The sequence below is a fragment of the Carya illinoinensis genome, chromosome 5, assembly GCF_018687715.1.
Source record: "Carya illinoinensis cultivar Pawnee chromosome 5, C.illinoinensisPawnee_v1, whole genome shotgun sequence".
NCBI classification, from domain to species: Eukaryota; Viridiplantae; Streptophyta; class Magnoliopsida; order Fagales; family Juglandaceae; genus Carya; species Carya illinoinensis.
The window spans coordinates 35,485,614-35,509,658 of NC_056756.1; the positions used below are offsets into that span (position 1 = coordinate 35,485,614).

General features: G+C 35.9%; 1 protein-coding gene and 1 long non-coding RNA gene across 2 annotated transcripts; both read left to right on the forward strand.

Annotated features, from left to right (window-relative positions):
• The first annotated feature begins 300 nt into the window (after window positions 1–300).
• Window positions 301–1,074, forward strand: LOC122309607. The gene is made up of 2 exons (XR_006242464.1): window positions 301–401; window positions 731–1,074. It is a non-coding gene; the product is annotated as an uncharacterized LOC122309607 (long non-coding RNA).
• Window positions 1,075–10,006: 8,932 nt separating this feature from the next.
• LOC122311200 (MLP-like protein 43) lies at window positions 10,007–11,246 on the forward strand. Its single transcript, XM_043125641.1, has 2 exons — window positions 10,007–10,299; window positions 10,718–11,246. The coding sequence occupies exons 1-2, from the start codon at window positions 10,107–10,109 to the stop codon at window positions 10,993–10,995; spliced, it is 471 nt and encodes a 156-aa protein (XP_042981575.1). The 5' UTR covers window positions 10,007–10,106; the 3' UTR covers window positions 10,996–11,246.
• The last annotated feature ends 12,799 nt before the right edge of the window (window positions 11,247–24,045 follow it).

The window sequence follows — 24,045 nt, forward strand, 5'->3', positions numbered from 1 at the left end:
TGTAGGAAGGCAAAATATCACATCTCAGAGAAAGTATTATTGCACTTTTTGTAAAATGCCTGGACATTCCTTAGAAAGGTGTTTTAAGGCTAACCCTGAGAAACCAGTGTGCAGTCATTGCAGAATGCCTGGCCATGTTGCAGAAAAATGCTTTAAACTTCATGGTTATCCACCAGGCCACAAGCTCCATGGGAAGGGCAGACCAGCTTTTGCCAATCAAGTCACTACCCTCATGCCACCTGGACATGAGCAAATCAACAACAACCAAGCAACACTCACTCAAGAGCAATATTCACAACTGATTGCCTTGCTCAAATCACAACCCAGTCATTCTCACACAGCTTCACTTAATCAAGTGCATTCCCTCAGTCATTCTGAATCTGACATGTCAAAAATATCTGGTATCTCACTTTGTCTCTCAGCTTGTAGCATAAACTCACACAACACCTTTGATGCACCTTGGATAATAGACACGGGGGCAATAGACCACATGGTCTGTTCAACCTTCCTTTTCACCACCATCAAAAGTGTTGCCAAATATTCTGTAGCTCTTCCAAATGGTGAAACTGTCAATGTTTCCCATGTTGGAACAGTGAAGATGTCAAAACACTTGACCTTGCATGATGTGCTTTGTGTTCCATCCTTTTCTTTTAACCTCATATCTGCAAGGAAACTTAGTCAAAAATCAAGATGTTGTCTTATTTTTCTACCTGAAAACTGTTTTATTCAGGACCTTTTAACTTGGAAAACGACTGGAATGGGTGAAGTGAGGAATGGCTTGTATCACCTACTGAGGAATGAAGTCTCCCCTACAGCTTTAGTTGAAGTCCTATCCTCTCTAACCACCAACACTGTCATTTCTGCTTCTGTCATCAACAACCATGAAGGTTTCAGTCTATGGCACTATAGACTTGGGCACCTCTCAGATTCTAGGATGAACTTGATTAGCAAAAATGAAATTTCTGATTTTGATGTTGCTACCATACCCTGCTCAGTTTGCCCTTTAGCAAAATTACACAAACTACCTTTTCCTACTAGCCATCATAAATCAGAAAAATGTTTTGATTTAGTCTACTGTGATCTTTGGGGGCCTTGCAATGAAATTAGTCATGATAAATCAAGATATTTTTTGAGTATAGTTGATGATTTCAGTCGATGTACTTGGGTGTATATGTTAAAACTGAAATCTGATGCAACTGGGGCTTTACAACAATTTTATGCAATGATTGAAACCCAATTTGACTCCAAAATCAAAGTAATTAGAAGTGATAATGGAGGTGAATTTGACATGAAAGACTTTTATTCAAAAAGAGGCATAATCCATCAAAAAACTTGTGTTGAAACACCCCAGCAAAATGCTATTGTAGAAAGGAAACACCAGCACATCTTGAATGTAGCAAGAGCCCTAAAGTTTCAAAGTGAAATTCCAATGAGATATTGGAATGACTGCATCCTCACTGCAGTATATCTCATAAACAGAACCCCCTCACCATTACTTAAAAACAAGACCCCTTTTGAGCTCCTCTTTGGGACCAAACCTATTTACTCTCATCTTAGGGTATTCGGGTGTTTGGTATTTGCCTCTACTCTGATAAATAACAGGCACAAGTTTGATCCTAGAGCTAGGAAGTGTGTGTTCTTAGGTTACCCTTTTGGGGTTAAAGGCTATAAGCTTTTGGATCTAGAGACAAAAAGAATCTTCATCTCTAGAAATGTAGTCTTCCATGAGAAGATTTTTCCATACAAAACTAAGACTACAACCACTCCCCATAACCTACCAAGTCCAACCACATTATCCTTTTCCCAACCACTAGATACTGCTCTTGACCACACTTCTGAGTTGCCTCACCTTGAACCTGAACCAGATATCGATATAGAGAATGTAGCAAACACCTCAAACACAGAAAATCCACCAGAACCTCTTGAAGAACATACACATCCCACCGATCCTCATATGCCTAGAAGGTCCACTAGAGAAAGACGTACACCACCTTACTTGATGGACTTCATTTGTCAACAAGTATCCTCACTCCCTCATTCACAGAAGTTAGACAAGAAGAAAGGATCAAGACTTTCAGGTAATGCCTCTCCTCTTGATGCTAATCTCTCTTATCATAAACTGTCCAACACACACAAAGCTTTTGTCGCTTCAATCACAAAGCAAATAGAACCTAACACATATGCACAAGCTGTCAAAACCTCTGGTTGGTGCAAGGCAATGCAAGCTGAGATTGAGGCCTTAGAGATGAATGACACTTGGACTGTAGTTGATTTGCCTCATGGAAAGGAAGCTATAGGGTGCAAATGGGTGTATAAGGTCAAGTACAATGCAGATGGAAGTGTTGAGAGGTATAAGGCTCGGCTAGTGGCAAAGGGATACACACAACAGGAGGGGTTGGATTACCATGAGACTTTCTCCCCTGTAGCAAAGCTAGTGACAGTGAGAACATTGCTTGCTGTAGCAGCAGTTAAAGGTTGGAATTTACATCAATTAGATGTGAACAATGCATTCCTCCATGGTGATTTGGAGGAGGAAGTTTATATGAAGCTTCCACCAGGATATGCTGATAGTAATTGTGCAAAAGTTTGCAAACTTCATAAGAGTTTGTATGGATTGAAACAGGCATCGAGGCAATGGTATGCCAAACTCTCAGATTTCATTGTTCAGAAAGGTTTCAAGCAGTCAAAGGCAGATTATAGTTTGTTTACAAGGTCAGTGGGGGAATCCTTTACAGCTGTGCTTGTCTATGTGGATGATCTTATTATAGCAGGTAATGACATGGACATTACTCATTCTCTCAAATCTTCCCTACATGACAGATTTAAGATAAAGGATTTAGGTGTTTTAAAGTACTTTCTTGGGTTGGAAGTGGCACGATCAGAAAAAGGGATTTATGTATGTCAAAGAAAATATGCATTGGACATATTATCTGACTCAAGAACCATTGGAGCTGCACCTACTAAGATACCTCTGGATCAAAACAGCAAATTGCCTAAGGATCAAGGTGTCCTACTTAAGGATCCTTCTATCTACAGAAGACTCATTGGGAGGCTTCTTTACCTCACCATCACCAGACCAGATTTAGCATATTCAGTCCAATTGCTTAGTCAATTCATGCAAGCTCCTAGAGTCCCACATTTAAATGCAGCTCATAAGGTACTAAGGTACATAAAGAGAGCTCCAGGACAAAGCTTGTTTTACTCTTCACAATCAAACCTACAACTTGAGGTGTACTGTGATTCAGATTGGGGAGCATGCCCAGATACACGAAGGTCTGTGACAGGGTATTGTGCCTTTCTTGGTCCTTCCTTAGTGTCTTGGAAATCTAAAAAGCAAAACACTATCTCTAGGTCCTCAGCAGAAGCTGAATACAGGGCCATGGCAAGTGCTTGCTGTGAATTAACTTGGCTAAGGTTTTTACTTCAAGACTTAATGGTAGATCATCCTCAGGCAGCTGTGTTACGCTGTGACAACAAGGCTGCATTACACATTGCAGCAAATCCAGTATTCCATGAACGTACCAAGCATATAGAGCTCGATTGCCATTTGATCCGTGATAAAATTCAGGAAGGAAGTGTCATTACTGAGCATGTAAGTAGTGAATCACAAATTGCAGATATATTGACTAAGGCACTGGGATCTAACAGCTTCTACACACACTTGCACAAGATGGGAGCAGAAAATATCTACTCTCCACCTTGCGGGGGGCTGTTGAAAATACAGAAAGATGCTTGAATGTGCAGCAGCAAAGGCAGAGGATTATTCTTCTTCAGCTTTTGGCATGTGAAGCAGCAGACAGCAGGAGAACACACACATGCAGACCAGCTGGACACTCACTTGGACAGCAACTCACAGCAGCTCATGAAAAGGGAAAGAAGATGCTTGAACGTGCAGCAGCAGCAGCAGAGGATTATTCTTCTTCAGCTTTTGGCATGTGAAGCAGCAGACAGCAGGAGAACACACACATGCAGACCAGCTGGACACTCACTTGGACAGCAACTCACAGCAGCTCATGTATTTTTTTTCTCGTTGGAAAACAGCCTTTGTTATCATCAAGTGTCTCTATCACTTCAGTATAAATGTCAAGCTAGAATGTATAGAAAATAACTATGAAAAACAGTTCAATGAGAAGATTAGAAAATGACATTTCTGATTTTTCCTTACTCACTTCCTGTTCTTCAATAACAGGATAGTGTTTTGCAATTTTCTAAGTTTCTTTTTCTTATATTGAGATTCCAAAACAACTCATAAAAACTGCACATATTTGAAATTATTAGTTCTGAAATACTATCTCTTAAATACAATAAGTATTTCAGATTCATATTACAGTTTTGTAAGAAATGTGTATGATTAAAGGAGAAATAAAATAGAGCACACAGAATATCTACCAGAAGATAGAAACATAACGTGAATATTTGTGAAATATTATTTTATTATCTCTAAAAAAAATTATAGAAATTTGATGCTCTTTACCTAATTCTTGCTCTTCATAAATTTGCATGGCACTATTGTCTAAAGTAGTAGGCAATCGAAAAGAAGAGTCAAGCAAGGATTTTAAATTCCTATTATTTTGTTTTATTGCTCCTACCTTCATGTTGGACTCCAGAAGAAGTCTTTGAAGGATAGAAATTTTCTCATTGAGTTTGTCAACCTCACAAATTTTGAATTATAATCGCTGAGAATATGTGACAATAGTTGATGAGTATCAGGTACCGAGACTCACAAGCTCTTTGATAGTATCATCGTCTGACTTATTAGTTAGATCATCTTTGTATTGCAGTACAGCTCCTATGGTAGAAGCAGAAAAAACTGGTTAACGAGATGTAAAATACCTCATATATTGGTCACAATAAGATTTATGAGTCATTGCAGAGTAAGAATGCAGACTAAGTACAGAAAAGTGAAGAAAATGGGATGCGAATGAAGATAAGCTGAATATTTCTTTTATAGAGAAAATTATGAAAGCAAAATAAAATTACATATATTGATAGAGGATATGCTAACTACAGATATCCTACAGTTGTTTACTAGGCCGTAAAATTAAAAGCAGCTTGCTTCTACTCTCTTAGAAGTATGACTTTTTTAAATATCCACGACGAGATTAAATGTAGCTTGTCCTTATACTCTAAGTCTTTGGACTTCTTCAAATAGCTGTTGCTGCTGATCCTGTATTTGAGCAAATTCTCATTCCAGATCCTCTGTATGTGGCTGAAGATCACGGGCATACTGTTTTAACGCCTTACTTTCCTCCTTCAGTTTCTTGTTCTTACGATTCTCCGCAGAGAGCTTCTAATGCAATTAAGATATTTGATTATTGAGTTGGTTAATCTCATTCATTTTAGCTAATAACCTCCGAGACTTAGTCGTAACAAAGACATAATATTGAGCAGCAAGAAATCTTGATTTCGAAACGACACCAGAATAACTCATTTCAGAAAAATGAATCTCTACTCTTATCATGAAAGCAGCATTCTCAGGTGAGTAAAAAGAAGGACAAAGCATCTCTATTACTTAGCAACGTCTCTCATGAAGCATCTCTCTACAAGAGACAAAAGATGTAGCATCATAACCCTGTAGCGCCTGACAGCTCCAAAAGAGTTGTAAAATCCTACGGTGCTTGTATGGTCTAAAAAAATGGCTACTATTTTTGTTGAATATGGAGGTTGGCGGCTTAACTTTGATGACTTCTTTACTAACTATGTTATTCACAAGAACTCCAAAAGAGCACAACTCCATAAGAATAATGAATTTAATGTTAAAATGATCTTGAATCAATATGGCAAATTTGTTTACCAAAACATTACCAACTGCATCATTTAAAGAGTTGGTACACAATATTGAGATGCATCAATGCAAAGACCTTTCACTATAAAGTCTTGAAGCACTTTTATATGGATAAAACTTATCCCCTGAATATTTTAAAGGTTGTTCAATCACTTGATATGTAGAAAAATCCATTTTGTCCTTGTGAAGACGATGAAGAAATTCTTAGTCCTGAAGTACCTTATCTCAGTGCAATTAGATCCCTGATGTATCTTGCAAATTGCACTCGGTCTGATATTGCATTCCAGTTAATTTAATTGCAAAATATAATCCCGCACCAACTTGAAGACATTGGAATGGTATTAAATATGTCATTCGTTACCCGCGAAGTACGATTGATATGAGATTATTTTATCAATATAGATTAAGTCTACAATTAGTTATATATGCAGATGCAGATTATTTTTCAGATCCATACAAAGGTAGATCTTAAACTGGATATGTATTTACTTAAGAAAATTCTGTTATATCATGAAGATCTGTCAAGCAAACATTATCTGCTACTTCTTCAAATCACTCAAAGATCATTGCAATTAATGAGGAGAAATATGAAATTAATGTCAAGCAGATATGATCAAGTGATAATCTGGTAGATTTATTCATTAAAACATTATCAACTGCAATATTTAAAAGGATTATGCAAAACATTGGAATGCAAAGAGTTGAACACTTATTATCATGTATTTTTCAGGAGAAGTAAATGTTTTGAAGACTTTTGTTAATTGTATTCTTTTTCCTTCGTTAAGATTTTATCCTACTGGGTTTTCCTTTGTAAGGTTTTAATGAGGCAATTTTAAAGTACTTTGCGGTACACATGAATGTTGTACTCTTTTTCCTTCGCCATTGATTTTTTCTTACTGGATTTTTCCTTGACAAGGTTTTAACGAGACATATTTTTTATGTATGGTCATCTAAAGAGAGAGTGTTATAAACCAATTTGTATAATCACATTTAATTATCAATTATGATCGTTCTTAGATATTAATTATAACCGTCCTTAATCGTCAGTTATGACTTAAATTATATATAAACCATCTTTATACTCATATATATATATATAAATATTATTCACTTATATTAATTTAATATTTTTTTATTATTAAATAACAACTCATTCTATTATAATATTATTTCTATTTTAGATTGATAACAAACTTTCAATTAATTAGTAGTATTAACTGTAAGAGGATTTGGTGAATTCTCTAGGGAGATCCTTGGCGTCTAAAGTCGTTAAAGCTCAAACCGATTTGATGGAGCGCCTGTGACTTTTCGCCATCTCGACCTATATTATTCCATTTGCAACAGGTTGAGTTTTACCATATATTCCTACATCACATCATGATGGGAAAGCCATGCAATTTGGAGCGCTAAATTTAACGTCTAATACTCAAAATATTCGAATGTGGAAAAATGTAGTCAATAAAGTTACGCGCGCGCAGCATGGACCGGAGTAGGTGGAGTAGTGACGAAATCATGTGGACCGAGGTTGGCTGTAGTGGCAGAATTACCACGCACGTTGACGGTTCCTAGCTGCTAAATTGTTTTCATAATTCTATATAGATATATATATATATATACACACACACGAAATTGTCTCCCAAAAAATTTATAGTTCTCATTTACTCTTTAAGATTTTCTAAAATTTTCACATACACGTAAATATCTTTACAATTTTTTTCTTATAGTCTTGAAATTTTATACAATTTTTATATTTTATCTATTTTTTATGATATAGTGCCCCCAAAATTAAATTAAAGTTATGTTTATGAAAAATAATAAACTTATTAATTTATATTCCAAAGACTTTTATTATACAATATTATGCTTCTTGTTAATATGGAACCGAAGAGAAATAAATTCAAAAGTTAATTAAATTTGATAATTCATTGAAAAATTAATTGAGAAACTTTTATCTCCTAGACTTTATCGAGCAAAAAAATATTTATTTAAGATCTTAATTATAGTATTATATGCTTAATGTGACACTAAATTAATGTCTAGATTTTATATTAAACTTGATAAACTAGCTTACATCCTAGAATGAAAGATATAATTTTACAAGATCATTTGATAGTTTTTATTAAAAATACAAAAATCTAAATATTTCATTGCAAAAGTAATAATGAATGAATACATATCTATCAAATATTATCATCAGAAATTTAAAATAGATGTCAAGTTGTATTCTTTGAAATTTATCTTTACATGTGTATAACAAATTATTGAAATATGACTTTTAATATATAGTTACGTTGTTATATATTTTGTTGAAATTAAGGTTAAGATTTGTACTTTTTTTATTTTACATATATGTGTCATAAGTTAGAAAAATTGACCACCTTTAGAAAAATTTCTGGTACCAATTGTGTCATTAAATAAATCTCACAAATTATTTGTCTTTGCCATTACCATTGTATACTATAAGTTGTCTTTATAAATATGTTGTCGTACTCGATCGTGATCACGTGCAGAAGAAATGTGACTGTGGAAGTACGAATTAGTCAATGTAGTAGAGGTATATGCATATATATATGTATAATGTGAATGGCATTGCGATTCATGCATGGAGACATCTATTTAGAATAGTTGAATTTTCTCAGCGGCCCGCCTACATTGAAAATGTCTGGAAGAATATTCAGAAGACAAAAATATAATAACAAAACTATTTATTTGTAGTTAATTATTTTTGATAAAAATTATTATTTTTTATTAAATGAGTCTATCTTCATACGTTATATATAGTCATTTTCGTTATATATAAATAAATGTCATAAATGCTAGTTTTTTTTTTTTTTTAAAGTGAATAAAAACAAAATTTTCTTGAAGAGACTGAGAATGGAGGATTGTATGCTTACCTGCCTAATAAAAAAAGAAATTGGATTAACAAACTTTTTGGAATCAGTTGGTACGAGAATTCGTGTCATGAATAATATTGCACGTGGTTCTTAAAATGTCTAGGACTAGTACGAGTTTCCCAGACAGACATGTTCATTGTTCAAACTTGATCACGATCTACGAGCATTTTCAATGGACGATGTAAAATGTAGTTATTTGTAAAATATAAAGAAATTTGTTTAAAAATGAGCTACAATGGATGTTTTATTTTATCTTCATTTTTCATTTTCATGTTACAGTAATCTCTCTACATTTAGAGGATATTGTTCACATAAGTAAAATATTTTTAATTCATTTCTTTCTCTTGTGAATGCTTTTTTAATTCATTTAGCCCTGGTTGTTTATTTGCTGCAAGCTTTTCCTTTGTGTTGCCGTTGCGCCTACAAAGCAAAGTTCAGTACTGATCTTTGTTAATGGTCTTCGATTAGGGCTACTTCAATTCAGATGAAAAACTCTCACTTTGCAGATTCTATTTGGTGTTCTTTCTTGACCAGAAGCCTTGAAACATTGAGAAAAGTTTAGGATGTGGGGTCTCAGGATTTCATGGAAATAAATTAAAAAAAAAAAAGAAAAAAAAAGTCTTAGTTGTTCTTTTTCGGTGTCAAATATGTGTATTTTAGTTTTCTCTCTCTCTCTCTCTCTCTCTCTCTCTCTCTCTCTCTCTCTCTCTCTCTCTCTCTCTCTCTCTCTCTTTTTCCCTTGGTTATGTGATTATAATAAATTGCTATATATTTGCTTTGCTAGTCTTACTTAGGCTTTATTTAATGAAAAATGATATTTGCAGTCGTGATTGTGCAAGCGACGTGCAGTCGCTTTGAAAAAAATAAATTAATATGGGATCCACATGAAAAAAAACAAATTTTTTAATCGTGGACCCCACTCTTTTTCAAAGCGATTGCACGGCGTTTGCAATTTCACAACTGTATATAACATTGCTCTCGTTCAATTACTTGGGTGGAGAAAAAAAAAGACAAGTCATGTTCTTTTTACTAAAACTATTTTCAGAGTTCATTACTATTGATGCCTTTTAGTTTGATATCACGTTTCTGGTGTTGAAGATATTGAAGATGTAGAGATATTGTAAATATTAAAAGATATGACAACATTGTAAAGATATTCAAAGGCACCAACTTGACTTTTAAGTCCATGATATTTAAGTTTATGGACAGTATGCAGCTGAGCACATGCATGGCTCCTGAATTTCCACGAGTTAATTAGCCGCCTTAAGAGCACCAGGAAATTGTCGACTAAACCCAGCCCATTTTTCCCTATAAAAGCCGAAGAGCATTAGTGTCCTGGACACAGAGTCTTTCATTCCTACTACAAACCGCTTCTACTTGCTCGTACTAGAGTACTGAGAACTCCTTATATATAATTGAAAGGAAAAATGTCTTCTTCTCTGTCTGGTAAGTTAAGTATTGAAACAGAGGCCAAGTCATCTGCTCCTGCTTTATACGAGGCTCTCGCGAAACGATTGTACGAGGCACCAAAACTTTGCCCTACCTATATACAGAAAGTTGATTTAGTAGAAGGTAACTGGGAAGAGGTGGGTGCTGTCATGAACTGGCATCTTTTATACGGTAAGGGCACCAAAGTTTGTTGTTGTCATGTTGATCACAAGTACTATTATAGACGAACTCTCTCACATGTCACATGATGTTATGCTTATAAATTGGTCCTGTTAATGTATGTAACAAGTTTGATACCAAATACCCTTTGATTTTCTCGATCTCTTTGGTCATTTTCTATTTCTTTCTTATTTTTAAAAATTTTAATTTACAATGATATATTATATTGTCTTTTTAAAAATTGTTGGGAATAATTTGGACATTCGCAAGGGAAAATGGAATATATTGCTTTTTTTTTTTTTTTTTTTTGCTCTGGAAATTGATAGTTTAGGCGGCAATTGCTAATGTTATGGAATGATAATTGCTTGCATGGTTTAATATTTATATATTTAATATTCGATTTTCTTCTTTTTTGGGTCTGGCTGTGTAGAGGGGAAAACTGTAATTTCCAAGGAGATATATGAGAACATAGATGACGAAAAACTATCGGTCACTTTCAAGGTGATAGGAGGATTACTCGCAGAGGCATACAAAAGTTTCAAGTTCGTTTTTCAGGCCATTCCAAAGAGAGAGGGATGCTTGGGCCGTTGGATTGTTGAATATGAGAAACTTAACGCGGAGATCCCAGATCCAAAACAAATGCTTCAGTTTTCAGCTGGTCTTACCAAAGAGATAGATGATAATCTTATCATGATCAAGAGCAATTAAGGAGTAGCTGTGAACAAAAGCATCACATATTATAGCATATTCTATATAAATACGTACCTTTATTTTCTGAAAAAGAAAGTATGTAAAAAGGTACCCTTTCCTGCATAATGAATTGTTGGGGTTTTTTGTTTGAGCAGGTATCTAGCTCGTGTCTTTCATGGTGGATCGATCCATTATATGTACTCGTATGGTTTCTGAGGCCATCTCTCTCAATTTATGCTTATAATAAGCCTGCAAACGAAACTTCCTTATGCTTCCGATCATTTTGTTGATTAAATAATTGCTTCCGCTTTATTACATCGTACGTACTAGCTTATATTCTGTACTGTACGTGTGATGATTTTTTCTGAAAATACTGGGTGCAGGAGCTCGATCTGTTCGAAATATCCTTCAAATTCTTCTAGTTCATATATATATATATATATATATACACTAGTAGTTTAGTAGTTGGGCATCGTCCAAGGGATGTTCGTCCAATCTATAGAAATATTATTTTTAAAAATTAATATTGTTCTTATTAAAGAAAAAATTTTGATTAATAATGTAATGCTTTTAGAAAACAAAATAATATATATATATATATTTCTACCATCAAATGGTAAGATAGACTTAAATTGGTTTCAAAACATTTAGAATTAAAATCTTATTACTTATTATTGCATATGCTCCTGGGTATGACTGGAAACAACAAATACGTGAAATAAAAATAAAATAAGATAAAAAAATAATGAACCTTGAACCAAAACTGTACAACGTAGAAGACAAATCACTAACAGCAAAGCAACATGCAGAGAACGTTTTCTAACTTTAATAAAGTGATTATTTTAAAAAAGTGATATAATTTTTATAAAGAAATAAAATAGTAAAGTTTTTATAAGATATTATTATTTGATTTTAATGTTTCATAATGATTTAAATTGATAAATAAATAATATTTTATTAGAATAATTGTATTCATAAATATAGTTGATAAATAGATTAAATTTAATTATTTTACATTTCTCTTTGTTTATATAAGAAATGAATAGAAATTTTAAATCACATATATAAATTTATTTATAAATTATAATTTATATAAAATATCATATATATATATATATATATAATATATATAGGTATATACAATAGAATATATATATATATATATATCTAATATACCTCATCAATAAATGATAATCAATGCATGGATTCCAGGATCGATGTATGCTGCATGAACTTTGATAACTATGAATTTATTCATAAGTGATTGGGGAGAGAGAGAGAAGGGTGGGTCTGTAATTACCAAAATCAACCAAGAAAGCAATTAACTTTATTATGATTCATGCAACTAACGGAGCTAATTTTAACGGTAAAACAACAAAAACCATTAAACCAATAAAATTATGTTAGATAGCCACTTGTTATATATAAAGATATAGAGCTACTAAAAGTTTTTAGAAAAGATATTAAAAAGTTATATATTTACCGTTGAAACAAATGTTTTGGACCCAAGAAAATGAGGTGTGATTGTAGGACTAGCTACAGTACCATTCTAACAATGCGTCGTAGAAAATCTAGCCAAAACTTATAGTGAGGCACTACAACTGAATTGGAATTTGTGACAGGCAAAACCGTCACTGAAAATGATAAAACCGTCACTAAAACTATTTTGTGATGGTTTGAAACCGTCAAGTATAAGGCATCACAAAAATTAATTTGTAACGATTTATTGTTCAACCGTCACGAAAAAAATTGCATAGTTCAGTTATGGCGAGACGTATATTAGAAGTCGGTTTCCCATGAATTTCTACTCGTAACAATTTCTATAAAAGTACACAACAATCTGGCAACTTCACACCTTGCAACTATTTGCAAAAGGCTACCTCATTCCTTGTCATCATAAAACAAGCATGCGGCATAACCATCCTATTGCCGTCCACCCGCAAATGAAGATTATGTTTAATTTACATTTTGTCAAGATCTTTCCTCTTCTTAATCGCATCTTTCGTCTTGTTAATACTAATCAATTTACCCAATCTATAATCACAAATATTTTTTTTTTATGCATTACATCCAAAGTACGTCACAACATGCATGACGACCAATATGACAAGTCAAAAAAATACTCTGCTTCGTCCAATTCAATTTCCACTACAATGGATTAGGTATTTTGGAGTGAAAATTTTTGTTCCAAAATATAGGGTTTTCATCCCAAAATGTATTTCGGAAAAAAAAAAATATGAGCTTCTCAAGATCGTCCAAATATCAGTGTCCCAAAAGGTATTTTGGAAAGAAAATATTAATTACGTCCCAAAAACTATCTTTTTGAATGAAATTTTGTTGGACCATTCGATCACGTTCGAATAGCAATTTTATTCTTGGTCAATTGAATTTTGTCCCAAAAAGCCGTTCGAACTCCCAAAAAAACTGCTCAGATGGTATGTAGGTTCAAACACATACTAGTTCATTCAACCAAATAGACATGAGCAAACGTTCGAACAAAGAAATTGATGATCGAACGTGTAATGAACGGAATGAGTGAGTTGCCAATTCAGACGTGTTCATCTACGAATTCAAATGGGCAAATAGTCAAACGGGACGATACATTGTTTGAATGGTACTGCACTTGAGAGCACCCAACACCGTGAATGACACATTTCTACTCAAAACCAAAAAACATTCAAATGTTAGCCATATTGCCGCCGTATCACCACTATATCACCCTTGCCACTGTATCACCTCTATTCAAGAGCTACCTTTTTTATTTCGTATTTTTGTGCTTTTCTTGTTATTTTTCATTATTGTTTATAATTTATATTAAACTTATTTTAAGTTTAGATTTAGTACTCTATGGTTGCAAAACACAAGGCCGAAATGCTTCTATAGACATTTCGGGTAAAAGCGTATGTATTATTTTGTTGAAGAAAAGAAAGGAATTAGTGGATTCCTTTCTTTTTGATGGCCATTAAGTTGTTTTAGCCATGGCTGAGCTCAATCCAGTTAGCATTTGAACATGTTTATATCATTCGAATGATTAGAACCCAAAGGTCAGTCTTGAGAACGGTGTCATTACCATTCAAATGCCTATATCCAAAACCGTTCGAAAGTGTTTATATTGTTCAAATGATTATCACCCAAAGGTCATTCTTGAGAATGGTGTCATTACCGTTTGAATGCCTATATACAAAACTGTTCGAAGGTGTTTATTACGTTCGAACAATTATCACCCAAAGGTCATTCTTGATAATGGGGTCATTACTGTTCGAATGCCTACATCATCCAAAACCGTTCGACCGTGTTTATATCATTTGAACACCTTGATAGGTCGTTCGAACAATGAAACACAGAAAATAGATTTAAATTGTTTCATTAATTATATAATTTTATGATTGTTTTGTATATTATATTTTGTAATTAATCCTTTTAATTTTATTATTTAAATGTTAGGTTGAAAGGTCAGTTAGGAGAAGGTCAAAGCATGCTAGACTAGGGGAAGGAGGTTCTTCTAGTAGTATGGTTTATACATTCTTAGGCCATAAAAGTTTTATTAGAGCGTTAGGTGAAAATCGACGATTTTCAGGATCTTCTCTTCGAGAGCCGCTCCTTGACATCGGTGTTCCTGGAGCGCGATTGGTCACCAATTTTGGACCACAAGGACGAGGCATTCCCATTCTTGGCATATATTGATCTTGCCACTGACTTTTATAAAGGGCTCGTGCCATCGGCGAGGATATTGATGGTAGATATATTATCAGCATACGAGGTATTTCATTTCGACACCGACCAACAAGGGAAAAAAAGGTGGAGCAACTAATCGTAACCGGTCGATGGGGAGGAGAAAAACTAACTGTATTGACTCTGGCAATTCTTTGACAGTTTACGATCGGCTCTTGGTTCTCCCTAGCGGTGATGGTTGTCTCAGAGAGTAGAGAGAGTTGTAGAGGAGAGAGAGACAGAGGAGATGAGTAACAGAAAACAAATTGAGAAAGAAGAAAGGTTGAAGAAGACTATATAAATGGAAAACGACGCCGTTTGGTTTTAAATCCAACGACGTCGTTCCACTTATTTTTTGTTTCATACGTAATGGATAAAATGATGCCATTTGGTATTAAACCAAACGACATCATTTTCGTTATATTTAAAACACAACTAATGGCATAAAACGGCACCGTTCCACTTAAACTTAAGTGGAATGACATCGTTTCATAAACATATAATTTTAAAAAAATAATATTATAAGGCATTGGCGGATTTAGTAGTTTGAACTGGCCTCAAAACGCGACCGAATTGACGCCAATCTGTTTTGTTAAAATGCTACTGGCCTCCAACCAGTTCCCTACTAGTTTCAACCGGTTAGAACCTCTGGCGACCGGTTTGTGTCGGTTACGTCTAGTGTGGCTATTTTTTGTACACCCCTATCATTCGTTACGATGATAGATATTTTGCCATTCGACCTCCTGATCACACGATTCCTATTATCGATCGGAGTCTTATGTGATGTTGCTGAGTATATCCGAGAGCCAATTGGACCGATCAACTCCTCCACCGTGTCACGGAGTACGGGGCACTCATGACTTCATCATCATGCTTCTACTATAGAGTCAGTTGATACTTAGATCAGAGATGCACACCTGACTTATCATGGAGTATCAGCCAGTGAGACATCCATGCAGTCTGAGGCATTGGCACCGTGTCTTGGACTCAGGAAATGATATCTACTCAATTGACACAAACAGAGGCAAAAATAGATGCAATCGAGGATGTCCTCAAAGAGTTGGGGACATAGTATTTTATATCCTTTATTTGTATTTTGTTTTATTTTTAGTATGGACAATATTTGACTTCTTGTAAGTTTAATTAATTATGCATTATATCCTTTTTTCTATAAAATAATTATTGATTACTATTATTATTTCTTTAATTGATTAAATTAGTGTCACCATTCAAACACAATATTACCATTCAAACGTTACCATTCAAACCCTATACACCGTTCGAAATTGGTGAACTACATTTTCGAATGATGTAAAGTGCTTTTCGAACAATAAATTAGTTTCCCGCTCTTAACCCACTAATTTCTCCCCATCCTCGAGCAATTATTTTTATTAGAGATGAAATTTATCATCCCTAAGTATATTGTTCGAACACTTTCGAATGGTCTACATGTTTTTGTATTTTTTTGGATTGAAATCAAGATTTCATCCCTAGATCTTATTTTTTGGGCGATTTTCATTTCGTTACTAAGAAAAATTGTTCTAATAGCTCAAAATTGTTGTGGTGTCCGCTGCCCCTCATTTTCCCTTCTTCTTTCCCTGACCTTCACCAAAAATGTTCATGCCAAGTTCCATCAATTGTTCCACTATATCATCCCCAGAAAAATCCTTTAGTGCAATTTTGTCCTCCACTCTCTCACTAAAATTTAGTGCCTTCCCTTTGCCATTCATGATTTGTTGACAAATACCATTGATGGCCCATTAAACACATCTGTTGTGAATATTTTAGCTACTCACTTGCAATCTTTGTATTACACATGGGACATGCCAATTTCCCTTTAGTACTTCAGAAAGATTACCATATGCTGGAAAGTCATTTATCGTCCATGGTACTATAGCATGCATCTAAAAAGATGATGTGTATGCAACAAATGTTTGGACACCATTTTCCCATAGAATATCTGTCAACTCTTCAATTAATGGCTACATGAATACGTCAATATCATCCCCAAGTAATCTTGCGCTATGGATATGCAAAGTTAACAAAAACTTCGGTACCTTCATGCACTTCCATGGTAGAAGATTATATAGAATCAACACTACAGGCCACGTCCCAGCTCCAATGTCACCCAATATCTCCTCCATCTCATCCCACTCAGTAGTGTCATCCCGCTCATTATCCTCATCCATGTGCCTCATTTCAACACCAGAGTCAAAGCTATTGAAACCAGATTGTTCATAAGGCTCACCATCCAATACCCATTGCATATATCCAAAATCCATACAATTCACAAATATATGACTTTCTACTTTATCCAAACCTATAGCATACAGATTTTTGTACCCTCAACATTAACATCTGCCAACTGAGGTGGAGTATATACCCTTCCATGGTCCACGAGTTTTATATGGAGAAGTCGTCTATGCCTCAGGATGCATCATCTCACACCGTAACTGTATGCAGCGTTCAGTTTGAGATTTCAGTCAATGTCATTGCCCAGCTACTCGGGCATCATCACGTATCTGAGGCATCAAGTAAAGTGGATGCTCAGGCTGAGGGCACAGCAAATGTAGGCCCATTTGCTCAGGATAAGGGTGTTGCAGATGTGGGCCCATTTGCTTAAGATGAGGGCGCAGTAGATGTAGGTCTATCTGCATCATTTATAGGCCCTGTCGATTTTATGGCTAGAGATTTTGACCAGTTAGAGGGAGAGGATACTGATGACTCTCAGGCTGTCGATCGCGATGAGGATTTCTTAATCCTTACTAGGAGATACCGCACACAATTTGAGAAGAAGAACACATTCTCCCAGATGTTGCTGCTCCCATTTTCTCGTATGTTGCATCTCATAGTTGCAACAAACGTGGATCCTGTGGCACATGAGGCCACATTCAGTTAGACACACACACAGTTCCTTATTAGTTTGGCACGTGGAGAGCCCATCGACATGCCGCTGCGGATATTTGATAGGATTCGCAACGAGGCGAGTATCATCTTCACTGACAACCTACCATATGGGGTCATTATCACTAAGCTACTGCTAGACCAAAGAGAGCCACCCAAGGCGGAGGAGTGGTTGACTGAGTAGATGAGCCCCCTAGAGAAATAATAAATTTATTAATTTGTATCCCAAAGGTTTTTGTTATACAATATTATGCTTCTTAATATAGAATCTGAAGTGAAATAAATTCAAGAAGTTATTGAAATTTGATGATCTATAGACAAAATAATTTGAGAAGTTTTTATCCCCTAGACTTTATCGAGCAAGAAAATATTTATTTAATATCTTAATTATAGTCTTAGATGCTTGCTATAACATCAAATTAATATTTAGATTTTATATAAAACTTAATAAACTAGCTTACATACTAGAATGAAAGATATGATTTGTTTTTATTAAGAAAATAAATTCTAAATATTTCATTGCAAAAAAAATAATAGATGAATATATATCTATGAAACATTGTCCTTAGAAATCTGAAATAAATGGCAAGGTTTATTTATTGAATTTTATCTTTGCATGTATATAGCAAATTATTGAAATATGACTTTTAATGAATAGTTACGCTTTTATATGTTTTGATGAAATTAAGATTAAGATTTGTCAATTTTTTTTTAACATAAATGTGTCATAAATTAGAAAAACTGATCCCTTAAGAAAATTTTCTGATTCCCACTGTGTCATTACATAAATGTCTCATAAATTACTTGTCTTTTTTTTTTTTTTTTTTTTGAGATGAAATATCATACTTTCATATAAATCAAGGGAAAGGTGGAACAAGATTACAAAGTGGTCGATAGACCAGTTCAATCGAATTCTCAGCTAGTTCTAATGATTCCTTAGCTAGTTCGTGAGCAACCTGATTACCACTTCTCCTAACAAAAACTACCTTCCATTGATTCAAGCTAGAGAGTAACACCTTAGTGTCTAACAAAATCATACCCACTCTATCCCATCTTTCAGCATGGAGGTTGATTCCATTCACAATCTGGAGTGCATCACCTTCTAAGATAATAGAGTTCAAACCCAGTTCCTTTGCCAAGGTAGCTTCATGAAAGGCTCCTAATGCTTCAACCAAGATAGGTTCAGTAATGCTGGAGATAGAAAGCTTTTTAGTGACCAACACAGTGCCCTCATGGTCTCGGGCCACCAGACCAATGCCAATTCTGTTTTGGGGCATATCCACAACAGCATCCTAGTTGATTTTGATACAATCTGTTGGAGGAGGAATCCACACAGAGGGATGAATAGAAGCTACCTGAGTTGTAACCACTTTTCTAACTTGAGCTACCTTGAAATCTTCTAGGGACTGAGATGCCTGTTTCAAAACCTGGTTTGGGTGCAAGAAGGACCCCTCAAAGAGTAGCTTGTTTCTTCTTAACCATATGCTCCTAGCAACGACTGAGAACAGGTCGAATAATTTCTGATCACATTGTAAAAAAAGATGCACACATATATATAGCTCTTTGAAACTGACTTCCCTCAAAGAGCTTTTTTGAAAAAATATATGGCCTTGACTCCAAACATCCATAGCAGAATTGCAACTCCATAGAGCATGAGTGGTAGATTCCTCTTCCCTGCAGCAGATAGGACCGATAGGAGAATCCACTATCTTTCTCTTAAACAGATTGAGTATGGTGGGAAGTGATTCAAGACATGCTCGCCAGAGGAAAGTCTTAGTGGCATTAGGAACCTACAACTTCCAACATTCAGTCCAATTTCTCTAGTTTTGTATCCCTTTGGATGATTGTCCTCTAAACACTTCAATAGACTCTTTCTGCATATGATAGGCACTTTTGACAGTGAATGAACCATCTTTGGTGCCCAACCATATTAGTTTATCTTTAGCACCCGAAGAGCTGATGGGAATTTTTAGAATCATTGCAGCTGTATCAAAACCAAGAGCATCTGTAATCAGGCCCCTATCCCATTGCTTGGTCTCACTGTTTATCAGTCTTTCCACTTTATCATCTTCCTGTAGAATGTGTACTGGAGATTGAACCATGTAACTAGTAGGTTGAGGCAACCACCTATCCTTCCATATTCTGGTTTTCTGACCATTTCCAATACGCCATAATGAGTCTTTTACAGGTAGTCCTTTCGTAGCACAAAAGGTCCTCCAGATGAAAGATGGTCTATTTCCTACCTTGGCTTGGAAGAAATCATGTTCTGGCTAATATTTCATTTTAAGGACTTGGGCAGCTAGAGAGTTAGGGTATTGAACAAGTCTCCACCCTTGCTTTGCCAATAATGCCAAGTTAAAACTCTCAAAGTCTCTAAAGCCAAGCCCTCCTGCAGCTTTCGATCTTCCCATCTGTCTCCAAGACACCCAATGCACCTTTTTTCATTTTGAAGCTGGCCCCACCAAAAATGATGCATGACTCTATTAATCTCACTCAATAAGGACTTAGGTAATTTAAAGACCCCCATGTAATAAGTAGGAAGGGCCTATATCACAACCTTAAGAAGTATTTCCTTACCTGCATGAGAAAGGAACTTATTCTTCCAGTTTCCTACTTTTGCTCTGATTCTGTCAATGATACCCTTGAAAGCAGCATTTTTGGATCTACCTACGAGTGCTGGTAATCCAAGGTACTTTTCATAGCAAGAAGATGATCTAGTACCTGCAAGACTCAAAATGTAATCTTTAGTTGCTGATCTTGTGTTTGGACTGAAGAAAATAGATGTTTTTGTCTTGTTAAGTTTTTGGCCAGAGGCTTCTTCATAGAGTTTTAACAGAATATGGATAGAGGACCACTCCCTTGCATTTGGTCGACAGAAACGCAAGCTATCATCTGCAAAAAATAAATGGTTGATGCTAAGCTTCCCCCTGCAAACCCATGAATCATTTTGGAAACTTCAGCATGGTTAAGTAAACTACTTAACACCTTAGCAATCAATATGAATAAGTAGGGAGAGAGGGGATCTCCCTGTCTAATTCCTCTTGATGGACTAAAGCTGCCTTGAGTGTTTCCATTAACAAGAATAGAGTAAGATACAGTAGAGACACATTACATAACTAGATTTATCCATCTGTTGTTGAATCCCATTTTTGCCATGACCTTCCTAAAAAACTCTCATTCCACCCTATCATAGGCCTTGCTCATGTCCAGCTTGATAGCCATGTAGCCTTGCTGCCCTTTGCCTTTAGTAGACATAGAGTGAAGTGTTTCAAAAGCTACAATGATATTATCAAGGATCATCCTCCCGGGAATAAAAGCACTTTGTGTAGGGGCAATGATGAGAGGAAGTATTTCCTTTAGTCTATTGGAGAGGACTTTTGAAACCACTTTGTAAATGACATTGCAAAGGGAAATAGGCCTAAATTCCAGAACTGTTTAAGGATTTTTGACTTTTGGTATTAGGACAATGAATGTATTATTAATAGGAGAAATCTCACCACCTCCATTTAAGACTTCCAACACTGCTTTAGTGACATCCTCTTCTACAACTTCCCAATGAGATTGGTAAAACAAAGCAGGGAAATCATCTGGGCCAGGAGCACCCATAGGATTCATTTGAAACAGTGCAGCCTTTACCTCTTCTGCTGTAAATTGTTTAGAGAGATTGGAGTTCATCTCTCTATCCACTCTATGATGGACATGACCCAAGCAAACATCCATACCACTTGGATTTGAGGAGGTAAATAGCTCTTGGAAATATTGAGAGAATAGGGCAGAAATTTCTCCCAAATCAGTAGTTTCATTGCCATCAGCCTTTACAATCTTTTGAATTCCATTATTTTTCCTCTTCTGATTAGCACACCTGTGAAAATACTTAGAGTTTCTGTCACCATCTTTAAGCCACGCCTATTTTTCCCTCTGCTGCCATTTCAAATTCTCTTCCTCAAGAGCTTTGTCAATAACCTTCTTTAGGGCCTTGATAGCTACTGAATTTGAACCAGTGTTTGAGTCTGGCATCTTGGAAAGTTGGTTCATATTAGTTTGAATGTCCCTCCATTTTTTCCAAAGAGTTGAGCTCAACTGTTTTAAAGAATCCTTGCATCTGTTAAGCTTCCTCATGATTGAATTAATCTTAAAACCCTGTTGAGTGTCCTGGCAAGACCAACTAGAATTAATGATGCTGTTGCAGGCTTCAAGAAGGTTCCAGCTTGCCTCAAATATGAAGATCTTCTCTCTTTTAGTCTCTATGAATGGTCCCCACCTTCTTATTCTTCTTGCATTGATCAATAAGGGGCAGTGGTCGGAAGTTTGAGCAACTAGAGCACTGATATTGCATTCACAAAACAGACTAGACCATAGCAAGTTTCCAAGGCCTCGATCCAATCTTTCTTTCGTGAAATGGATTCCCTCTCTATTATTGTACTAGGTGTATTTTGAGCCTTCATAACCTAGGTCACTTAGGCCACACCAGTCCACAACACTTCTGAAGGCTTCCATTTGAAGATATGGTCTGCTGGTTGCTCCTACTTTTTCATGGTGATGTAAGATTTCATTGAAGTCTCCAAAGCATAGCCACGGTTTGTTCTCCTTAGGACTGATCATTTTCATCAGATTCTAACTGTCCCCTCTTTTTGCTGTTTCAGAAAATCCATAAAAGCCAGTGAGCAATATTTGCTGCATACCCTCCTGTTGAGTTAAGATCATCGAAATATGGTTTTGAGAATAATTCTCTAAACTGAAGTCCATATTGCCTTTCCATATAAAAACTAAACCTCCACTAAGACCTCTGCTATCCACTACAAAATTGCAATCAAAACCCATATTGTTCCTCACCTCCTCCACCCTTTTCCGTCCACACTTTGTTTTCATTAAGAATATGAATTCGGGCCACTTTGTTCTCACTAAGAGGTTTAATTCTCGAGCTGTACGAGGGTTCCCAAGCCCCCTACAGTTCTAACTAAGGCCTATCATTGTTGTTGGTAGGACTGCGTAGCAACCTCTACCAATTCAGTTTTATGACTGTTTACTCCTAGGATTTGGTTACCTTTTGATTTCTTCCTTTCTAATGGCAAATTCCACCGATTCTTCAAACCTCTTTTATTAAACCCCCTACTTTTTGAGACCGTGTCCATAGGGATAGAGTGGAATACCTCCCTAGCCTTCCTATTCAAGGTGGCCCCTTTCTCCCTAGTCACAACACCAGTACTTATAGGCACAACCATATCTATATTAGACCTATCTTGTTGTAGCTCTCTTTCCATAAATGGTGGTGGTTCAACATCAACAACAGGCAATATTTCATTTACAGAATATTCTTTACTATCAGTGGACTTTAATAGATTAGAGGGTTGATAGTTGGCAATAATTACCTCCACCATAGGTGCAATCGGGGACTCTAACTTTAAGGAGTTTCCAAAATTAGAATGATCAAACCCCTCATTAGTTTGGTTCCCCATTTTAGTGCTATTTTCCTTATCAAGACTGTTTGAGTTAGGCAGGTCCTCATAAATGGCCATGACTTCTTCCTCACTCGCATTCTTGCCAGAACTGGTTTCCTTATCCTTATTCCTAGAAGTTTCAGATTGTTGTCTCTGCTTTTGGTTCAGACCACCAGAAGTACCACTGTATTGTCTAGCATCAAAAATCTTAGAGTTCGTTGGTTGCACCCGAAGCCAAGGACCAAATTGCAAAGGCTTGGTATCAAGGCCTTGTGTAGGACCCCGCTGTTGGATGCAGTTTTTACATATAAGGGCAATAATACCACACTGAAAGCAGAACTCTTGAAGTCTTTCATACTTATGGAGATCTAGTGTTTACGGTTATTCAGTTCCACCCATTTTCCACGTAAAAGTGGTTTATGTAAGTCCACTGCAACTCTTATTCGCATACATTTCCCCCATGTAACTCCATCAGAGTCAGCATCCACTCTAATGACATGGCCAACCGAGGAACCCAAGTGCATACCCACTTCGTCTGTCATTGCCCCCCATGGCAATCCGTGTAGTTGGGCCCAAAATGGTTCAAATTGAAAACTTATGGAATTTAAAGAATCATCTTCATTTATTTCAAGAAAGGACACCAGATTCCTGTCGAAGAACCATGGACACCCCCCTAGCACTTTTTCTTTATCACCCAGAAGCTGAAATTCGATTAGGAATTTATGTTCTCCTAATTCTTTGAACTTTACGCATCCCTCCAATCGCCATACTTGCGACATTGTTGTTCTGAATGCTTCGCTATTTATCCCTTTCCCAGTTGAGACTCCCCCAACAATGCAATATTTTCTACGTAAGAGATCCTTAGTAGACCTAGCAGAAGGGACTTTTAGAACTTCACTTTCTGTAGTAGACAGGTTCAGTCTTTCCCATCTCTTCGCAAGGTCTTCTTCCTCCATCATGGATTAGAAACAGTAAGCGTCAGAAAAAAGGACAACCAGGCTCTCGGAAAAGAGAT